At 55.1% G+C, this 20032-nt stretch overlaps 1 protein-coding gene across 1 annotated transcript in view; it reads left to right on the plus strand.

Moving 5' to 3' along the window:
- Positions 1 to 20032, plus strand: part of COL27A1 (collagen type XXVII alpha 1 chain) — a 128026-nt gene that overhangs the window by 99518 nt on the left and 8476 nt on the right. Inside the window, exons 36-54 of the mRNA XM_040482080.1 lie at positions 3158 to 3211; positions 3341 to 3448; positions 4450 to 4503; positions 5050 to 5103; positions 8533 to 8589; positions 8780 to 8833; positions 9362 to 9415; positions 9678 to 9731; positions 10382 to 10435; positions 10759 to 10866; positions 11335 to 11442; positions 12558 to 12665; positions 16641 to 16694; positions 17105 to 17167; positions 17555 to 17608; positions 17751 to 17786; positions 17907 to 17924; positions 18156 to 18191; positions 18479 to 18505. Coding sequence (XP_040338014.1) covers positions 3158 to 3211; positions 3341 to 3448; positions 4450 to 4503; positions 5050 to 5103; positions 8533 to 8589; positions 8780 to 8833; positions 9362 to 9415; positions 9678 to 9731; positions 10382 to 10435; positions 10759 to 10866; positions 11335 to 11442; positions 12558 to 12665; positions 16641 to 16694; positions 17105 to 17167; positions 17555 to 17608; positions 17751 to 17786; positions 17907 to 17924; positions 18156 to 18191; positions 18479 to 18505 — 1155 coding nt within the window. The remainder of the gene's footprint in view (positions 1 to 3157; positions 3212 to 3340; positions 3449 to 4449; positions 4504 to 5049; positions 5104 to 8532; positions 8590 to 8779; positions 8834 to 9361; positions 9416 to 9677; positions 9732 to 10381; positions 10436 to 10758; positions 10867 to 11334; positions 11443 to 12557; positions 12666 to 16640; positions 16695 to 17104; positions 17168 to 17554; positions 17609 to 17750; positions 17787 to 17906; positions 17925 to 18155; positions 18192 to 18478; positions 18506 to 20032) is intronic.

Raw genomic sequence — 20032 nt, forward strand, 5'->3', positions numbered from 1 at the left:
GATGGTGGCGATATTGGTGATGGTGATGGCAGTGGCAGCAGTGGCAGTGGTGGTGACAGTGGCCACAGTGATGGGGACAGACGGTGGTGGTGCTGGTGGTGGTAGCAGCGTTCGTGTCCATATTTTGCTGTCTCTACCAATTTTCATATACGGGAGCTGGAGAGAGGTTCACTGGGGCCAGACTGAGTGCGTGCTGGGTGACGGAGGTGGTGAGAGGCTTGTATTTGAGTCTCTTTGGCATCAGGGCTGCGGGACAAGTATCTCCCACTCTGGCCAGGAAACAGTGGAGTATTTAAAAATAGACTTTTATGAGCCATCAGAGCCTTTCCAGAAATATATCTACATGGATGGGGGCCCAGCAAAAGTCTTCATTCTGGCCCCACAGCCTCACCCCACTGGCTGCTCCAGCCCTTACTCAGGGTTTCCCACACCATGAGGGATGCTCCCAGCTGGAGAGGGCCCGTCAGAACAAGTGGCCGGCCGCCCTGTCCTGGGGGAGACTCCCGGCATCCTGGCCCTGTGCTGAATTCTTCAGTGCTGACTCATTTCTCCTCCTGACAAGAGATCAGCCAAAGCAATCACCTCAGTGTGTTGACAAATTCCACCAGCCCCTGTACCATGATTTCACAATTTCCCAAATATGACCATCCTGGGACAGCGGTGCCCCAGACACTGAAGATCTGCGTTCCATTCCATTCCAACCTGGCTAGGTGGCCTGTGGAAAACACCTTCATGTCACCGAGCCCATCCCTTTGGCTCTCAAATGGAACAAAGAATCCCTTCCTCCCAACCCTGTGGCCAGAATTGCATGAGGTATGATGCGAAATACGGACACAGCGCCTGGCCCCTGGTTGAAGCCATGATGGTTGTTACTATTTTATTTTTGGAGGAGCAAAAGACCTTGATGTTGCTAACACAGTGCCGTCCGGTAGAAACAGAAGACAAGCTACATGTGTAATTTAAAATTTTTTAGTACTCACATTTTAAAAATGTAAAAAGAAGTGGGTGAAATAAATTTTAATAGTCTATTTTATTGAGCTTGATATATCTAAAATGGTAACATTTGCAACATATAATCAATATAAAAATCATTAGTAAGGCATTTTGCATTCTTTTTTTTTTGTACTAAATCTACGAAATCTGATGTGTAATTTACTCTTACAGCACATCTCAGGATGCTAGATTTTCATTAGAAATACTTGATCTGTATTTAGATTCCATGAACTATACAGCTGAAAATGTAGATTCATATCCCCAAGTGATTCCAAACATACCTACAAGTTTTATAATAATTGAATGGTCAACTTTAATTTTAAATCAATTAAACTTAAATTGAATTAAGAATTTGGTTCCTCTGTCCTGGTAGCCACATTTCAAGTGGTCAGTAGCCCTGTGTGGCAAGGGGCCACCAGAGTAGACAGTGCAAAAGCTAGTTCAAGACCTTTATATTAGAAGTGGAGAAACTGAGGGACGTCTGGGCGGCCTAGTCAGTTAAGGGTCCGACTTCGGCTCAGGTCATGATCTCCGGGTCCATGAGTTCGAGCCCCGCATCGGGCTCTGTGCTGACAGCTCAGAGTCTAGAACCTGCTTTGGATTCTGTGTCTCCCTCTCTCTCTCTGCCCCTACCCCGCTCATGCTCTGTCTCTCTCTCAAAAATAAATAAACATTAAAAAAAAAAGAAGTCGGGAAACTGAGGCACACAGAAGGAAAGGGAGTTGTCCAGGATCGCATGAGGCTTTAAGCACCAGAATACAGGACAGTCTGTCCTTCCAGGATCACCATTCCCTCCTTCCTGAGGGCCCCAGAGTGGGCTAAACGGCACTTCCTTTAGGAACTGGACATCTCCAATACACTTTTGCCATGTTTTGTCTTTTGAGCAGACATCTCTCCCGTGTACTAAATCAAAGCCAGCCTCCTTGTAACTTCTGTCCACTGACCACCCCAGAGAACACAGTTGCTGCTGCCTCAGGGCAGCTGCAGAAATCTGCAGACAGAAATCCAGTCCCTCTGGGTTAGCCCATGTGTTTCCTGGCTCCTCTAAGATCCTGTCTTCCTGCCCTTCCTCCATCACAGTTAGTACCTACTCCTGTTCCGAGGTGGGACCATCATCTCCCTCATCCTGTAGCAAGCACCTCTGTTAATGCAGCCATAGGGATTGAATCAAACTAGCTCTTTAGTGTTTGCCAAGAACGTAGGTGTTTTTTTTCCCCAGCTCCCCTTGAGGTTTGGGCCTTGAGAGAACTGTCTTCTGTGGGCCGTCAGGATGTCCTTTCCAAACCAGAAACATTGCCTGCCCCACCCCCTACATCCCAAACCAGTGTGGCTCAGGGTTGGGATTCTCTTCTCTCCCTCTCTTATATTCACACATGCACACTTACACGCACTCAATCACCCTGCTGAAATGTGTGGCCCTGACCAGGGCAGGGCGAGGCAGAGCTGCATTATGGGATGCCCTGTGGGGGAGGGGGCACAGCGGCCTGTTGGAGGGAGTGGCCTGGGTACCCCAGTGGGAGAGCGGGGGAAGGCAGCTGACCTTCCCCGCACAATGCCCCTCTGTGACGATCCCCTCCAACTCCAGCCCCCAAGGGAGGGAGACCCTGTCAGTGGGACACGGCCCCAGAGATTGTCAGAAGTGAGCCGCAGCATCTTAGAGATGAGATGCCTCGTGTCATCAGTGGGTACCCTGAGCCCTGGATGTGGACTCAGACAGACCGACGGTTGAATCAGGGTTCTGGGCAAGTCCCTTCACCTTCTGGAAGCCCAGAGGTCACCATAGGTGGGAGGAGGCCTTGATCGGGCCCAAGACTCAGCGTGGCTGGGAGGCTGGAACAGTGCGTGGCAAAGGGAGTGCAGAGAGCTGTTCCCGTTGGGACAGCCTGGGCGCCTAGCAGCCGCCATGAAATGAGGATTTATCCCGCGCTTATGTGGGCCACGCACCTGGTGAGTGAGAGCAGGTTGAATTCTCAGCGCTCTGAGGCACATAGGACCCCTGTCCCCACTTTGCAGACAAAGCCTCCCATCACGGGAAGTTAGGTCACACTCAAGGTCACAGGGGCATTGAGCACGGGTGAGTTTTGAACCCAGCAGGCTGCCCTCAGAGCTAGTGCGCTAATCTTCCGTATTTCTCACCCTTTTCTTTCCCTCCTTCTCCCCTCAGGGTCCTGAAGGAAAACCAGGGAGGCAAGGCGAGAAGGGCCGGACAGGAGCCAAGGTGGCATGCCATGCTTCCTGGGGCCGTGACCTCCCCAGTCCCTCCTCCCTCGCCCTGCCCCATGTCTCTCTCGTCTCTCTCCACCTCCCTATGGGGCCTGGTGACAGCCTGTCTCTCCTTCCACTGCAGGGTGCCAAGGGCTACCAAGGACAGCTGGGTGAGATGGGCGTCCCTGGAGACCCTGGACCCCCTGGCACCCCAGGCCCTAAAGGGTCCCGGGGCAGCCTGGGACCAACGGTGAGAACCCTCTGGGTGGGGTGGGGTGGGTGGGCTGAGGCACAGAGCAGAGGGGGGCCAAGGGCAGAAAGAGAGGTATCGCCAGCTCGACCCCTTGTCCTGGCCGCTTCTTTTGAATCATGGATCCCTTTGGGAACCTGCAGAACCCGCAGCCTCTCTCCCTGCAAAAGCACCCACAGCACCAAGTGTCTCTTTCCGTTTGAGGGGGTGGTGGGTCTTCTGAAGTCCTTCACAGACCCAGATTAACAAGCCCCATTTTAGGAGAGGGAGAGGGGACCGGCCCCTCGTGAGTGTTTTTTAGGAAGAAGGAGTTTTCCCACTGGAAATAGCTCCATGAGGATCAGGCTGAAGGTGCTACGAATCCCTGGGGGACTATGAGGGTGTCCCGGTCTATCGCTGGCCTGCCCCGAAGGAGGGCCCCCGGGGCTCTGGCAGGTGTAGAGGGGGAAAGCCGGGGGGAGGCAGACAGGTGACGGCATCTCGGAGCTGCCGGTGTGCACTGATCAACGGCTGAGCCGTTTTGTGACACTTAAGGTGCAAATGCTCCCACCCTGGCTGATTGCATGCTGCCACCATGATGTCACTGAATGGGCACGTGGGAGGAGCTATGCAGGACTGTGTGTTGTCCACCGCACAGACTCCGTGGTGGGCGGAAATACGCGAGAGCGTAGGTAATGATGAAATGTAGTTATCAGGAAGGGCTGAGTTTGGAATATTTATCATCTTTGTCTTTTTTTTTTTTTTTCAACGTTTTTTATTTATTTTTGGGACGGAGAGAGACAGAGCATGAACGGGGGAGGGGCAGAGAGAGAGAGGGAGACACAGAATCGGAAACAGGCTCCAGGCTCCGAGCCAGCAGCCCAGAGCCCGACGCGGGGCTCGAACTCCCGGACCGTGAGATCGTGACCCGGCTGAAGTCGGACGCTTAACCGGCTGCGCCACCCAGGCGCCCCTATCATCTTTGTCTTTAATATGATTGGCTTAACTGTAACCTCTCGTAGGGTGCTCCGGGACGGATGGGGGCCCAAGGAGAACCGGGACTGGCTGGTTATGATGTAAGAAGACCTCACCTACCCCCTTCTGGAATTCCGTCCTGCAGGCAGGGACCCAGGAGTGCCTCGGCCTCAGCCCCTACCACCTCGCTGCTGCAGGTGGCCCTCGGGCCACTGAAGGTCCCTGTGCCCACAGAGCAGCGTGGGGGTCAGAGGCCGCTGGTGCGCCGGGCGGGGGTGGGCAGCCGGAAGCGCCGTCCCCCTCCGAGTGCCTTCACTGAGTCCTTCCTTCCCATGGTGGGTGCCACGTTCGCTCCCTGCCGGGGCGTCCCACCCGCTGTCTGCAGAAGGGAAGGGTCTTAACCCAGTTCTGCATCCGAGCTGGCACCCCTCTTAGAGGTGTGCCGGGGTCCGACATGGCTTGTCTGGGAGGCCAGGCCCCAGAGAGGCACAGGGCCTGCTCCGAATCACACGGCGAGGCGGGGCAGAGCCGGGACCCAAACTTAGAGCCCAGATTCTTCACTTCCGACTTCCTGTCCTTCATCACTGTGCCTCTCAAGTCCTCGCTCGCCCATACGCTCTCACCTCTTGTCATCTTGTTTCCTTCAGGGACACAAAGGCGTCATGGGCCCCCTCGGCCCTCCTGGACCAAAGGGCGAAAAGGTGGGTGCTCAGTCCTGGGAAGCAGGTGCTCCCTCTAGTAAGTCCCTGGGACACTGTGGTTGGGGTCACGCGGAGGTTCACGGTCGGCTCAGCCTTGCTTGTACCACGGCTGGCCGGGAGCCGTCAGACCTACATTCAGCCCAGATGGACCGGGTATCAGGTCTGTGCCCAGCACCAGAACAAAACCAGACACAGCTCCTGCCTTCCCTGGAGCTTCCGGTCAAGCAGGGGAAACGGACACCAGTCAGGTACCAACCAGAACTGCAATCCCATCATCTGTGCGAACGTGAAGATTGAAGCCTTGCTTAGGAACGAGATCACCCGGTGAGAGCCAGCAGAGGGCTTAGGATAGAGAGCAAAGCCAGCCTTTCACAGCCAGGGAGGAGGCACTGAGGCGGAGGGAGGGCATGTCTGTTTGCCACTCCTTGGCTCCAGCCTCGGTAGAAGACAGGAATAGGTGGAAGAAAGCTTGCTGATGGCTCTGCCCTGCCACACCGTGCAGGTGGGGACATGGGGCCAGAGGGCCAAGGCATCGGTCCCAGGTCACGTTCCAAGGCAGCACCAAGATGGCCCCGGGCCCGGGCCTTTGAGCTCCGAGTCCCCCGCTCTTGCCTCCCTCCTCCCCTGATGGCTCAGCTGGAGTGCCTCTTAGCGGGCGGCCTGCCGCTGTCTCCTTGCCCCCCGCCTCCCAGCCCTCCTTTCTTTCGCCGAGTCAGCTACCCACTGACTACATCCCGCTGCCTGGTGAATCACCCTGGCCTGGCTTGCTGTCCAGCTGGCCCCTTCCTCCTGCTTGGAGAAGAGGTCTGCAATCAGTGGGCTCCAACATGCCACAGGAAGCCGCAGGAAGTGTCCCTCCTCGGCCCTCACGGTCTGCCACGGCTGGCACAGGAGGGGTTAAGACGGACCCTGAAACAAGAGGCTCCCTCTGAGCCACCTTCAGCCCCAGACCCAGTTCCTGTGGCTGCCGAGAATGGGATCCTAACCCTCAATCCGCCCTGAGCCTGCCGGGGCCTTGGGTGGGGCCCCAGGGTTCCCTGAACCTTGACGGCCTCATCGGTTAAGCGGGTGGGTAGCTCGGGAATGTGAGGCGAAGCAGTACGTCACATAGATGGCAGCCAGAGGCACTTTCTTACGTATAAGGTATTGTATGAGTTCTGTCATTCATTTGGCTATCTAACAGGGACTTAGGGATTTCAAATGATTATGTGGTGTGTTCTCGGCCCTGAGCTAGGGGCTGCAGAATGATGCCCTAAAGGGCTCAGGAGTAAAAATAGGCACGAGAGTGAAGAGCCACGCACGAGCTGGAGGGTGCTGGGAGGAGTGGGAACAGGTTCGCAAGGGAGACCCCAAAACACAACGGCCGTGTGCAAAGCTCTTGCCCAGGATGTCTCCACGGTCCCCGCCACGACCCCCACCTGGAGGTGTCAGTGTCCCACGTGACAGATGGAGAAACTGAGTCTTCACGATGCTCAGGGACTAGGTCAGGACCGGTGGAAAGGTGGCAGGACTAGGATGCAGACTGTCTGATGCCAGGCTGTGCATCCCTGGCTTTCGGAAGCAGGCACTTAGATGAGCTGATACGTCGTTCAACTCTTGAATTCCCTGTGGGGCATGTGTCTACAAAGGTGGTGTCTGGAGGGATTAGGGATGAGACTCTGGGAACAAGGAGACGGGGGCTTCACCAGCTTCCTGGTGCTAAAAACGCATCCCCGAACTAGAGCCACAATGTAAGGCGGGGCGGGGGGCAGGTGGGGAGCGGAGGAGATCGGGACAGTTGGCTTTGGGGTCAGACCACTCCGTGATTTCTGTGTGGCTTTGACTAGGACCCTTCTTTCCCTGGGCCTCAGGCTCCCCCTCTATAAAATGGGCCAGTAGTCACAGCAGTGTAGGAGTGCTGAATGGAATCTATGAAGCACTTCACGAAGTGTCGGGCACACAGAATGCGCTAGGTAGACCCTGCCCCCCTCTCCAATGCGCCCCAGTCCGGCTGCTTCCCTCCACGGTGGGACTGAGACTAGGGACAAAAAGCCAGAGAGAGAGGTCAGGGAAGAGAGGGAATCCCCACTCCCTGGGACACCCCCTTGGGTACAGCTGGTTCTAAGCCTTGGGCCAAGTCCCTCCCGCCTTCAGTCTCTGCCCACAGGAGCCACAGAGGCCCTGGGCCAAAGGACTGCAGCTGCCAGCCCTCAGGACTGATTTGGGCCGGGGACAGGCTCCAGCTGCAGGGCCAGCTCCTTCTCCTGCCTCCCAGGCTTCCCTTTCAGTCGCGGCCAACATCGAGAGGGCCCGGGGTGCCCTGGCTGGAGCCTTCTGCCCAGCATGCACCCCCACGGGAGTGGCACCGGTTGTCTGGGGCTGGAACATTCTGAGCCCCGAGGTTCTGCCGCTCGCTGTTCTGCTTACACCTTCCCTGTAGCCAGCACATGGCATCCAGGCTCCTGTCTTGGGGGTGGACCAGGGCCCAGGGTGGCCTGCCAGGGCCCCACGGCCTCGAAACCCAATCTCTCCAATCCGACTGAATCCATGCCACACATCGCCCCTGCTGTTATTGTCAGCAACGCCCGGTTTCCTGGCCATCTGAGGCCCTACTGTGTGGGCAGTCCTGAGCTTCCCTCACGGGGTCCTCAGAGCAGCCCTGCAAGGCTTCCCTGTGCTGTCTGCAGATAGGAATCTGTCTGATGGACAAGACCCCCAAATTGGCCCACGGCCGAGTGCAACGTGGGGCAGCCCCCGGCCTGCTCTGGGGTTTTCTGGCCACTTCATTCCTGCAAAGGCCGGAGAAAGGGATTCTTATTCGGGGCTGAACAAGGGAGCAGCCCACACCGCCTCTCTGTGCCTCAGTGTCCTCAGCTGTAAAATGGGAAGAATAGTATATCACCTGCTGCATAGGGTTGTTGGAAGTATGCAGCCAGTGTCTGTGTCTGGCCGGTGGCAGTGCCCTTGGCTGCCAGCTGTTGGAACTATTGTCACTCCCCGAGGAGCACCACACGGGGCCTTCTCGTGTCATTTCCTAGAACTCCTCGGTATCACCATTGTCCCTTCACCCTACCTCGCCCCCATTCCCCAGCTGAGATGAAGAACTCCGAGATGGGAAGGGACCTGTTGAGGGTCTGAGCAGCTGGTCCTGTGCAAAGCTGGGCATGACCCAGGTCTCTGCTCCGAGCTACCTGGGTCTTACAGCCTGAGGGCTCCTGCTCGGGGTTTCCAGCGGGGCAGACCGTAAAGAGCACTATGCTGTGTTCCATGATCCTGGTTGCATGCCCAGGTCTGCCCTTTCCCTCTCTGGCCTCAGTCTCCCCATCTGTAACCCTAAGTAGGCTGGACTTCATCTCTGACGAAGGCCCTTTCCACACTGTGTCGAGTATCTAGAACTCCCCAAATTCACCAGGAGCGGGAAGTGTGACTTAAAGCCTGTTGTGTCCACAGGGGGAGCAGGGCGAGGATGGCAAGGCCGAGGGGCCCCCTGGGCCACCTGGAGATCGGGTAAGTCCCCCTTCCGGTCCCCTGGACCCCCGCCCAGGTGGAGCCCTAGCTTCTTGCTGTGGGGAGGGGGAGGGGAGGTTGGCAGGGGTGAGGCTGCTGCCAGCTTGAGAGCCGGTGGCCAGTGAGACCCAGACCCAGGTCTGCATCGCCTGCACCTGGTGGCTCATATTGTGTTGTCCTTGTCATTCAGGGCCCCGTAGGCGATCGAGGAGACCGCGGGGAGCCAGGGGACCCTGGATACCCCGTAAGTATCCGAACTCCTGCCCGCTGGCGGCCTCCAGCATGTTCTGCAGGGACATTCCTCAGCCCTCACAGGCGCCTGGCGGGAGAACAGCCTTCACCAAGAGACAAGCCCTCCCTCCCACCACCAGTGCCCAGCTTGAAGCACAGACCCCCTGAAAGAGGGCTCAGGCCAGAATTCATGCTGACAGGGGGACCGTCGGAGGGAGAGGATGAGATGGGAGACAGAGACCCCTTTCCTCGCCGGGCCTCAGTCTCCCCATCCGTGGCCGGGAACAGCTCTCCCAACAGAAGCAGTGGATAGAAGCAGGAGACAAGCCACTGGGGGAGCACCCGGCCCCCCACCAGGCTCCTCCTCTCACGGGCAGGGTCATTATGCCACGGCTTTGCAGATTAGCGAGCCCAGAGAGGGGACGATGACACATGGCTGTAGGAAGAGTAAGCGCTCGGGGGCTCCTCCAGGCCGGAAGTTGCCCCCGGCCCCCAGCCCTGCCAGGATGGGCCCCCTCACTGGTCTCTCCTTGGCTTCCAGGGGCAGGAGGGTGTGCAAGGCCTCCGTGGAGACCCAGGCCAGCAGGGCCTACCAGTGAGTGGTGCTTCCTGTCCCCCACCCGGCCCCCGCCCCGGAGGTGGGTGGACAGCAGTGGGGGAAGTAATGGCCCCTTTAAAGCACAGAGGGATCCTCCCTGTGGGATAGCCTGGGGCAGTCCCCTCTGGTTTCTCCTGCCCTGATGCTTGGGGCACCCCCAAGCCCCTCCCACCCCTCCCCTTCCAGGCGGACACTGGCTACTGCCCTCCCCAGGGGGGAATCTTGGGGCTGCTTTGCACCATCTCACCTTGGTTTGCAGGGGCATCCGGGACCCCGGGGACGTCCAGGACCCAAAGGATCGAAAGGGGAAGAGGTGAGAGGGCTGACGTCCACAAGGGAGGCTGGGAGGGGCAGACACTGGCCCAGGCACAGAGCACGTGGGAGGCTGGGCTGGTTGGCGCCCTGCAGGGTGCTTCAGGTCAAGATCTCTTTGCTTCAAAGGGCCTGAGGGGTGGGGGTGGGGGGGATTACCAGCCCAGTATGCGGGGCCTCCAGGAGGGGGACTTTCCTGTCTTGCACCCAGAGCCCTTACGTCTGCCTCCACTGAGGCACTGAGGTTGTTGGGCCGGTGCTGTCTTAATGCCCTCAACCTCCCCTGCCCCCCCACCCCCCACCACTGTCCCAGGCCACAGGGATATAGCCACACTCTGAGGATCAAAGGAGCTCCCGGGCTCAGGTTCCCACTAGGAAATTGCCGTACCTAGAGCCTCTGTAGCAAGGGGAGTCAGAGGGGGCCCGGGGCCCAGAGCAGGGGCAGTGACAGCACTGGCAGGTTCCAAGGCCAGCCTGCCCCTGGGCTTCCAGGCCGGGGCTCTTGGGCCCATGTGCAGATTCAGATGCTGCCCAAGAGGTTGAGGGACGGGCCACACAGGGGCCCCATAATCCTCTCAGCACCTGTCCCAGAACTCCTAGGGGTCTGTCCTCTTCCAGGCAGCTTCCATCATGTGCCCCTTGATTTTTCAGGGACCAAAGGGAAAGCAAGGCAAGGCAGGGGCACCTGGACGAAGGGGGATTCAGGTGAGTGACCCATGTATGGCCGGTTCTCTCCCGCCTGCCTCCCAGCCCTCCCCAGAAGCCCTCCCCAGCTTTTTTTTTTTTTTTTTAATGTTTATTTATTTTTGAGAGAGAGAGAGAGAGAAAGTGCATGAACAGGGGAGGGGCGAAGAGAGAGAGAGGGAGCCACAGAATCCAAAGCAGGCCCCAGGCTCTGAGCTGTCAGCACAGAGCCCGATGCGGGCCCTGAACCCACAATCCACGAGATCATGACCTGAGCTGAAGTCAGACATTCAACCAACTGAGCCACCCAGGCACCCCATCACCAGCTTCTTTTATATCTCCAGGGCCTGCAGGGGCTGCCAGGGCCTCGGGGCGTGGTGGGGAGACAGGGCCCCGAGGGGATGGCTGGACCAGATGGGTTTCCTGGCCGGGATGGTCAAGCAGGACAGCAGGTGAGCAAGGGTTAACAGATGGTGTCTTGTGTGTGTTGGGGGCGGGGTGGGGTGGGGGGTGGGGTTCTCCCATAGGCCATGGGCCAGGAGAAGCAGGTTTGGAAACTTGCATGGGGCAGAACCAACATATCCAGAAGTTTCCTCCATGGGCAATGGCCTCAATCCTTGGGACCTGGGAATGTGGCCTTCTGACTGTCCATGTTTGCACCCAGAAGGTCCTGCCCCATCCAGTGCAGGGAACTTCTGCCTTTAAGGTCCCTCCTCCTCCCTACCTGCAAATGCGCAGCTCCTGGTGTTTCACTGGTCCAGCTGTCCTCACACACACAGGCGGGATGACCTCCCCCGTGGAGTCTGACCTCCCCCTTCCAGGTCCACCCAGAGTTCACTGGGACTTTGGAGTCATTCTGCCTCCTTGGCTGCCTATTTCCTGAAACACAAGAGATCCTCTTCTGCCATCTTTCTTCACAGGGGGAGCAGGGAGATGATGGGGACCCTGGCCCCATGGGCCCTGCAGGGAAGAGAGGAAACCCAGGTGTGGCCGGCTTGCCTGGAGCACAGGGGCCCCCAGGATTCAAGGTCAGACTCTTGTTAATACACTTACCCACCCCTGGCACCCTTTCAGCCTTGTTGGTACTAACCATAATGACACTAAGCAGTGTCATTACGGGCACCCGTGTCCCACGGCCCATGTGAAAATGGAGTTCATGTCGCTGACATTTCTCAGGGGTCCCTGCCCCAGGCTTGAACCTGACTTACAGGAAAGTGTATCCAGGTAGCTAATAATTCTAGAAGGCACCCTCCAGGCCTTAATAAAACAGGCAAACTGGTTACTAAGCTGTCCTTGGGCGCCCTCTTGTGGGCCTTCGTGGAACAAAGGCAAGGTAGTGCTCCCAGCCAGGAACCCCTTCTAACAGGCTTCTTTTTTTTTTTTAATTTTTTTTTTCAACGTTTATTTATTTTTGCGACAGAGAGAGACAGAGCATGAACGGGGGACGGGCAGAGAGAGAGGGAGACACAGAATCGGAAACAGGCTCCAGGCTCCGAGCCATCAGCCCAGAGCCTGACGCGGGGCTCGAACTCACGGACCGCGAGATTGTGACCTGGCTGAAGTCGGATGCTTAACCGACTGCGCCACCCAGGCGCCCCTAACAGGCTTCTTTTTAGAAAGCTTCCCTGAGCGGTGGGGAGGCAGTCCTGAGTCGGTCTGAGCCCAGGACTAGACACAGAAAGGGAGACTGAGATGGATGAGTCAGACATGGCTCCTCCTGCCCTCCCCAAGCTCGAGGTTTAGTTGGGGAGAGGCTGGAACCCTCTGCGGGAACAGCAGGCAGAGGGAGAGGTGGCCTTGGCCCAGGGAGGGTTTAAATGAGGCGAGAAGGGGAGGAACGGCTGGAGCAGGGGTGCGGAGCTGGGAACTTCGTGGTCTGCTGGGAGGAAACAGTGTCGAGGAGAGGCAGGGTGGGGAGTGGAGGGGAAGTTGGAGCTTGAATGCCACAGTAAGGAAAAGAGGCTGTCCTCTCAAGGAGGCTGAAATTCTGAGCCCCCACCAGGCCTGTATCTGAGCCCAAGAATCCTGAGATGTCGGCTGACCCTGTGGAATCATTCTCTTGGATCTCCCTGCCCCTCCCCTAGAACCATGTCCCCCTTTGGTCATTTTGATATTTTGGGTTTTTGTTTTTTTTTTTTTTAAGGGTGAAAGTGGATTGCCTGGGCAGCTGGGCCCGTCTGGCAAACGAGGGACAGCAGGTGGAACCGGGCTTCCTGGGAACCAGGGGGAGCCTGGATCCAAAGGCCAGCCGGTGAGTGAGCCCCCGGGAATACAGATGTCCTCACACACACATGCACACAAATACTCACGTTCACACATGCACGCACAGGCCCAGAAGCCTCCCTCCTGCTCTGTGACAAGGGCAGAGCAACAGCCTCTCTGGGCACCAGATACTCGTCTGCCTCCCCTGAGCAGGGTGGCAGGAGGGAGGAGGCTCAGAAATGAGATCTGAGGGGCGTCTGGGTGGCTCAGTTGGTTGAGCATCCGACTTCGGCTCAGGTCATGATCTCACAGCTCATGATTTTGAGCCCCGCGTCGGGCTCTGTGCTGACAGCTCAGAGCCTGGAGCCTGCTTTGGATTCTGTGCCTCCCTCTCTCTCTGCCCCTAACCCACTCACATTCTGCCTCTGTCTCTCTCAAAAATAAAAATAAACATTAAAAAAAAATTTTTTTTAAAAAAGAAATGAGATCTCAGTGGTCCCTTCAGAATGAGGAGATGTGGATCGCCACCTGAACCTGAAGTAGCCTTGTATCTATCTAAGAAGCTCATTCTGTGATTTAAAAAGCATCTCACAAGGAAAACTCTGGGCTCAGATGACTACAGTGGAGAATTCTAGTAAAAGTTTATGGAAGAAGTACTACTGATTCTTCATAAGCTTTTCCAGAAAATTGAAGAGGGGGGGCACTAATTCCCAACATAGTCTATGAAACTGACATTACCCTGATGTCAAAGCCGGACAGAGACATTGCAAGAAAATTACAGACCAATATATCTCATAAGTAGGAATACAAAAGTTTTCAATACAATTTCAGAAATACCAATCTAAGAATATATAAAAAGGGTAGTACATCAACACCAAATGGGGTGCCTGGGTGGCTCAGTCAGTTGAGCGTCCGACTTCGGCTCAGGTCATGATCTCGTGGCTCGTGGGTTCGAGCCCCGCATCGGGCTCTGTGCTGACAGGTCACGGACTGGAGCCTGCTTCGGATTCTGTGTCTCCCTCTCTCTCTGCCCCTTGCCTGCTCACACTCTGTCTCTGTCTCTCAAAAATAAACAAACATTGGGGCGCCTGGGTGGCGCAGTCGGTTAAGCGTCCGACTTCAGCCAGGTCACGATCTCGCAGTCCGTGAGTTCGAGCCCCGCGTCAGGCTCTGGGCTGATGGCTCGGAGCCTGGAGCCTGTTTCCGATTCTGTGTCTCCCTCTCTCTCTGCCCCTCCCCTGTTCATGCTCTGTCTCTCTCTGTCCCAAAAATAAATAAAAAATGTTGAAAAAAAATTAAAAAAAATAAATAAATAAAATAAACAAACATTAAAAAATTAAAAAAAAAAAAAAAGAATGATTGATTTTTTTTCCCCAAGAAGCAGAAAAGAGTCAAAGATATTTGTTCTCACTACTTCGAAGTTTATTTTATTTATTTATTTTGAGAGAGAGAGAGAGAGAGAGAGAAAACACGGGCGTGTGTGTGCTGGGGAGGGACAGAGAGAGAAGGAGACAGAATCCCAAGCAGGCTCCACACTGTCAGCGCAGAGCCCGATGCAGGGCTCGAACTCACAAATCGTAAGATCATGACCTGAGCCGAGATCAAGAGTCAGACGCTTACCCAGCTGAGCCACCCAGGCACTCCTATTCTCACTACTTCTATTCAATATTGTACTGGCAGCTCTAGCCGATGCCATAAGGAATAAAAAAATAAATAAAAAGCATTCATGTCAAAAAGGAAGAGGTGAATCTTTTTATTTGTAGATAAAATGCTTATCTATATAGAAAATCCAGTGGAGGGGCACCTGGGTGGCTCAGTCAGTTAGGCATCTGACTTCGGCTCAGGTCATGATCTTATGGTTTATGAGTTCGAGCCCCGCCTTGGGCTCTGTGCTGACAGCTCAGAGCTTGGAGCCTGCTTAGGGTTCTGAGTCCCGCTCTCTCTCTCTCTCTCTCTCTGCCCCTCCCCTGCTTGTGCTTGTTCTCTCTCTCTCTCTCTCAAAAGTGAATAAACGTTAAAAAAAATTAAAAATAAAAAAAACCCCAGTGGAATCTACAGGAAAGCTACTAGGACAAGTGAGTATAGCAAGATGGCTGGACGCCAGCTCAATATGCACACATGAACTAAATCTTGGGGCGCCTGGGTGGCTCAGTGGGTTAAGCGTCCGACTTCGGCTCAGGTCATGATCTCATGGTCCATGAGTTCAAGCCCTGCATCAGGCTCTGTGCTGACAGCTGAGAGCCTGGAGCTTGCTTCGGATTCAGTGTCTCTGTTTCTTTCTGCCCCTCCCCCACTCAGGTTCTGTCTCTCAAAAATAAATAAACTGTTAAAAAAAAATGAACTGAATCTCTATGCACTAGCCATGATCAGAACTTGAAATCTGAAAAGCAATACTGTTAATAATAGCAGAAGAAATAGGAAATACTTAGAGACACATGTGACAAGAGGTGTACAAGACACGTGGGCTGAAAAACTGCAAAGCATTTCTGAAATAAATGGAGGAAGACCTAACTAAATGGAGGAACTTACTGTGTTCGCTGGTCAAAGGCGCAATATCGTTAAGATGTCAGTTTTCCCCCAGTTGGTATCTGGATTCAACGCAATCCCAATCAAAATCCCATCAAGGCTTCCTTGTGGAAAATAAGACGCTGAGTCTAACATTCGCTTGGAAATGTGAAGGATCTGGAAGAAACAAAGCAACTTGAAGAAATGGGCGAGTTGGAGGACTTGTAGTATTTGATTCCAAGCTACAGTAATCAAGAAAGTGTGGTATTGCCATAAACATACTAATAACAGATCAAAGGAACAGCATAGAGAATCCACACGTGTAGTCACACATGTGTATGGATAACTGGTTTTTGACAAAGTTGCAAAAACGATTCAGTGGATACAGAGCAGTCTTTTCCAGCAAATGGTACCGGGACAATTGGATACCTTATACCCTGTACAGAAATTAACTCCACATCCATCATACACCTAAAACTGTAAAACTTTTAGAAGAAAGGGTAGAAGAAAATCTTTGAGACCATGGGTTATACAAAGATTTCTTAGATATGACAGCAAAATCATGACCCATTAAAAAAAATTGATAAAGTGGGCTTTATCAATATGGAAGGCTTTTGCTCTTCAAAGGTAAGAGAATAAAAAAGACAAGCCACAGACTAAGAGGAAGTACAAATCATATATCTAGTAAAGGGTTTGTATCTAAGATATGTAAAGAACCCTCAAAGCTCATTAAGAAGAAAAGGAGTAGCCCAATAAAGAAATGAGGCAAAAGGCTTAGACGCTTCAGAGAAGACGGACGGATGGCAGATAAGCACATAAAAAGATCAGCACCGCTAGTCTTCAGGCAAATGCTCATTAAAACCACAATGAGGTGCCATTGCGCACCTGTTGGAATGGTAACAATTTTCAAAGGCTGAGCACACCAAGTGTTGGCAAGGGTGTGGGGCACCTGGAACTCTCCTACTCCGCTAACAGGAATGTAAAATGGTGCAACCACTTTGGAAAACAGCTGGGCGCTTTCTTTAAAAGTTAAGCACGCACCTATGGTATAATCCCGGCCTCCAGAATCGCTCACACCCCGTCGCTCCCCACAATGGCATCTGGGTGAATATGAGCAAGTTCCTGCTCTCTCTGAGCCTCGGTTTTCTCATCTGTGAACAGGGCACACTGTGCCCCCCTGGGCCGATGCAGGAGTGCAAAGCACCTGGCACATTGCAGGCCCACAGCCAAAGGTTATTCTGAGGGATGCAGTCCTTGGGAGAGCCTTTGGGATGGGTGGGGAAGAGCCTGTGGGTCCTATCATCCTCTTCCTTGAAGACCTGGGACGGGAGAACCTAAGCGTTCTAGAGCATTCTCACCCGACAGAGGGCATACAGTGTCCAGTGTGTGAGCTCTTCACCCTCACCAAGGTGGAGCCGCTGATGTCCCTGGGAGAAGGCAGGCCCAGAGGTCCCGGGTGGTTGGCTGGGCATCCTTGTCCTGGCCCCACTCACCCCATCTCATTCTGCTCCCCGCACAGGGCGACTCTGGCGAGATGGGCTTCCCAGGGATGGCCGGCCTCTTTGGACCCAAGGTACAGATTCCTACTCCATATCGTTCCTGTTGGGGTCCCATCCACCTACCTAGTCTGTCCATTTATCCATTTACTTTTGCAACAAGTTTTTCATAAGCATGTACAGTGGTGGGCTGGAAAAGAGCGAGAATCGAGCACGGATACCCTCGTTCCCCGGAACTTACATTCCAGCAGACCTGGGTTCTAAGCCCAGCTCCCCAGTTTATCTGCTCTGTGCCTTAGGCAAGTTACTTTGGATCTCCAATTCTCAGTTTCGCCATCTATAAAATGGGTGTGATCACCATAGAGGGTCGTCGAAATGGTCAAGAACAGAGGCTTACACTATGTAAGCACAGAGCCAGCACACTGCTACCTGCTTAATAATTGTCAAGCCACCCAGACACAGACAGCCCTTCTTCTGCGTCCCACAGGGCCCTCCTGGAGACATCGGCTTGAAAGGCATCCAGGGCCCTCGGGGGTCCCCCGGCTTGATGGTGAGTCCTCTCCTTGTCTGTCCTAGTGGGGACAGTCGCCCTGGCCAAAGGCTGGCCGGCCATCTGCTGGGTGGATACAGGCCTTATTCCTCCAGCTCCTTCAGACTCGAGCCCCCTCTGCCCGCAGCCTTCTATCCCCTTGCCTGTGCCCTTCCTGCCCAGCTGGGCTGCCGCCTCCCCCTTTGACCTGCTCCCCTCCCCCCACTCTTCGTAGCCCACCCCAAGGCACACAGGAGGGGCCCCGGAGGTGCGTGGTCTGGCCCCTGTTTGAGGAAGTCTCCCTTCCATCCCCATGGGACACTCAGGCTGCCGTCCACTCTCCTGTCCCTGTGACTCAGTTCCCCAGGCCCTAGGAGGAGAACACACGAGCCTTTCTCTCTCCTTTAGGGAAAGGAAGGCATCATTGGCCCCCTCGGAATCCTGGGACCTTCAGGACGCCCGGTACGTGTAGGGGGCTGACCAGAAAGACTGCTGAGGCAAGCTTGTCTCTGTGACCCAGGGCCAGTCTGAGCCTCAGTTTCCCCATCTTGGAAATAGAACTTCCCCTCTGAGTCCTCTCTTACTGGGCCATGATTTATTGCAGGGTCCAAAGGGCGACAAAGGCAGCCGAGGGGACTTGGTGAGTCGATGGCTGCAGGGGGCAGCACTCCAGTGGGTAGGGGTGGGGTGGGGGACAAGGGCAGGGGCACAGCTCAGCCCTATCCCCTAACTGTCTCTCTCTGCTTCTGTCCTCCTCCAGGGACTGCAAGGTCCGAGGGTGAGTGGGCTGGGGTATGAGGGCTGGTGGGATGGGGATGGGGTGTGGGGGGTGGTGATGACCACTGAAGTCCTCAGGCACCTTCTTTCCCTTTGGACCTCAGTCATCCCATCCGTACCCGTCTGTGCTGGAGGTACGACTGTCCTGGGTCTCAGGTCCACTTGAGGAGGCCTGGGGTGGGGAAGATGGAGGGCCTTTGACCCAGTCCTCACTGTTCTTCTTTCCCTCCAGGGTCCTCCTGGTCCCAGAGGCCGGCCTGGCCCACCGGTAGGTATCATGCTCGGTGCCCTTGAACTCCAGGGCAGGTGGCAGAGCTCCTTTGAATGAGGCCCAAGGCTTTGCTGGCAGGTGCTTGTCTTGGCCCTGACCCTGCAGGGCTCACAAGCTTCCACAGAATTCCAGGAGACTGTGGAGCACAGACTCTGCCTCCAGAAGAGCAGAGACCAGCTCTGCATGTCCCCTGTGCCCGGGTGGCCCCTCCAGGTTCCTGACAGCCCCTGCGGACTCCAGCACCCAGACCCCACCAAATACTGACTGAGGCTCTTCCTTTTCAGGGTCCTCCAGGGAGCCCTATCCACTTTGTAAGTTGGAGAATGTTCTCTTTGGCCTCCTTGGGGTGAGGCCTGGGAGGGTGGGGGGATGGTTGGCAGCTGACCTCGTTCTGGTCACAATGGCTAGAACCCTAAGCTAGGCCCGGGGATGCCCACGTGGTTTTGTGCCCCCACACTGGACCCTGGACCCTAAAGCAGCAGAAAGAGGCCAGAGGGTGGGGAGCTGATGTTTTAGCCAGGATGTGCCCCTGACTGGGAACCCAGGGGGACACTCCAGCGGCCGGGCCCCTGGTCCTGATCCTGTTAGTGTGCTCAGTACAGATCAGCTGACTGCCGAGGATCTAAACAGGTTCTGATATCAATTCAGGCTTGACCCAGGGTGGCCGTTTCCCATACCCAAGAGCAATTCTGGGACACTAGCCGAGTGCCCTACAGTTCAACTCCATTCTGACACTGTGTATCGGGAGAAAGCATTAGACCCCACCGGTTCTCGGTCCTACGGGACCCAACCACCATCCTGCCCACCTCAGATGCCTGGTTGTCACCTGCGCTTCTACCAACTGGCTATAAAGCGGAGGTCCCCATGCCCCTCATTGGGGTCAGTTAATTTGCTACAGCAGCTCACAGAGCAGAGAAACGTTTCACTTACTAGATGACCGGTTTATTATAAAAGGAAATCACTCGGGAATAGCCAGATAGAAGACAGCCACAGGGCAAGGCATGAGACAGAGGCTCAGACTCGCGTGCCCTCTCCGGGTGGCCACTCTCCCCAGAAGTCAAGGTCTCTGAGTGCCATCCCTTTGGGGTTTTAGGGAGGCTTCGTTACATAAGCGTGATTGATGAAATCATTGGCCGTTGGTGTTGATCCAAGGCCTCCGAGGAGTCCCTCCCCGTGTTACCACTGTGCTGGCTGACTGTGACAGTCAGGCCCTGACGGCATCCCCGGGAATGGCTGAGGGGGAGGGATGAATGGAACAGGAGCCCTCTTCTCATCTCTCAGCATCTCACTGTCCGTCCCCCCAGCGTCATCCACCAAAATAAACTGATGGCTCTGACCTCTCGCTCTGCACCGACCCCAGCCCTTCTCTTCTCTAAGGAAGCCAGACAGCTAGGGGAAAGTGAAGAGATCTGGGGGCGGGGGGGGGGACCCCTTTCCATCTAAAAATGGAAAATTCAAGGAATTTGAATTTTTTTTGCATAAGAGCTGATATATTGAGTGTTTGTGATAGGCAGACACCGTTAGATGTGCTTTTCATGGATTAGCTCACTGATTTCCTCTCAAGGTTCTGAGAGTTTTATAATCATGCCCATTCTCAGGGTCCTGATGCAGAGAGATGGTAAGCAACCTGCCCAGATCATGCAGTTAGCAAGCAGCAAGGCTGAGATGTGAACTTGAGAAATACCTGTAGAGTCCGGACTCTGGACCTCTCGGGCTTTGCTCTCGGTCCTGCTCTCCCTGTCACTGTTCTCACGGCAAGACCGCCGCTGTGCTTCTGGAAAGTCCAGTGCTAGGGTTGGAGGCACAGGTGTGTGGTTGACAGCTACAGTGCAAGCCAG

The sequence above is a fragment of the Herpailurus yagouaroundi genome, unplaced genomic scaffold, assembly GCF_014898765.1.
Source record: "Herpailurus yagouaroundi ecotype Mexico unplaced genomic scaffold, PumYag 160, whole genome shotgun sequence".
NCBI lineage: Eukaryota > Metazoa > Chordata > Mammalia > Carnivora > Felidae > Herpailurus > Herpailurus yagouaroundi.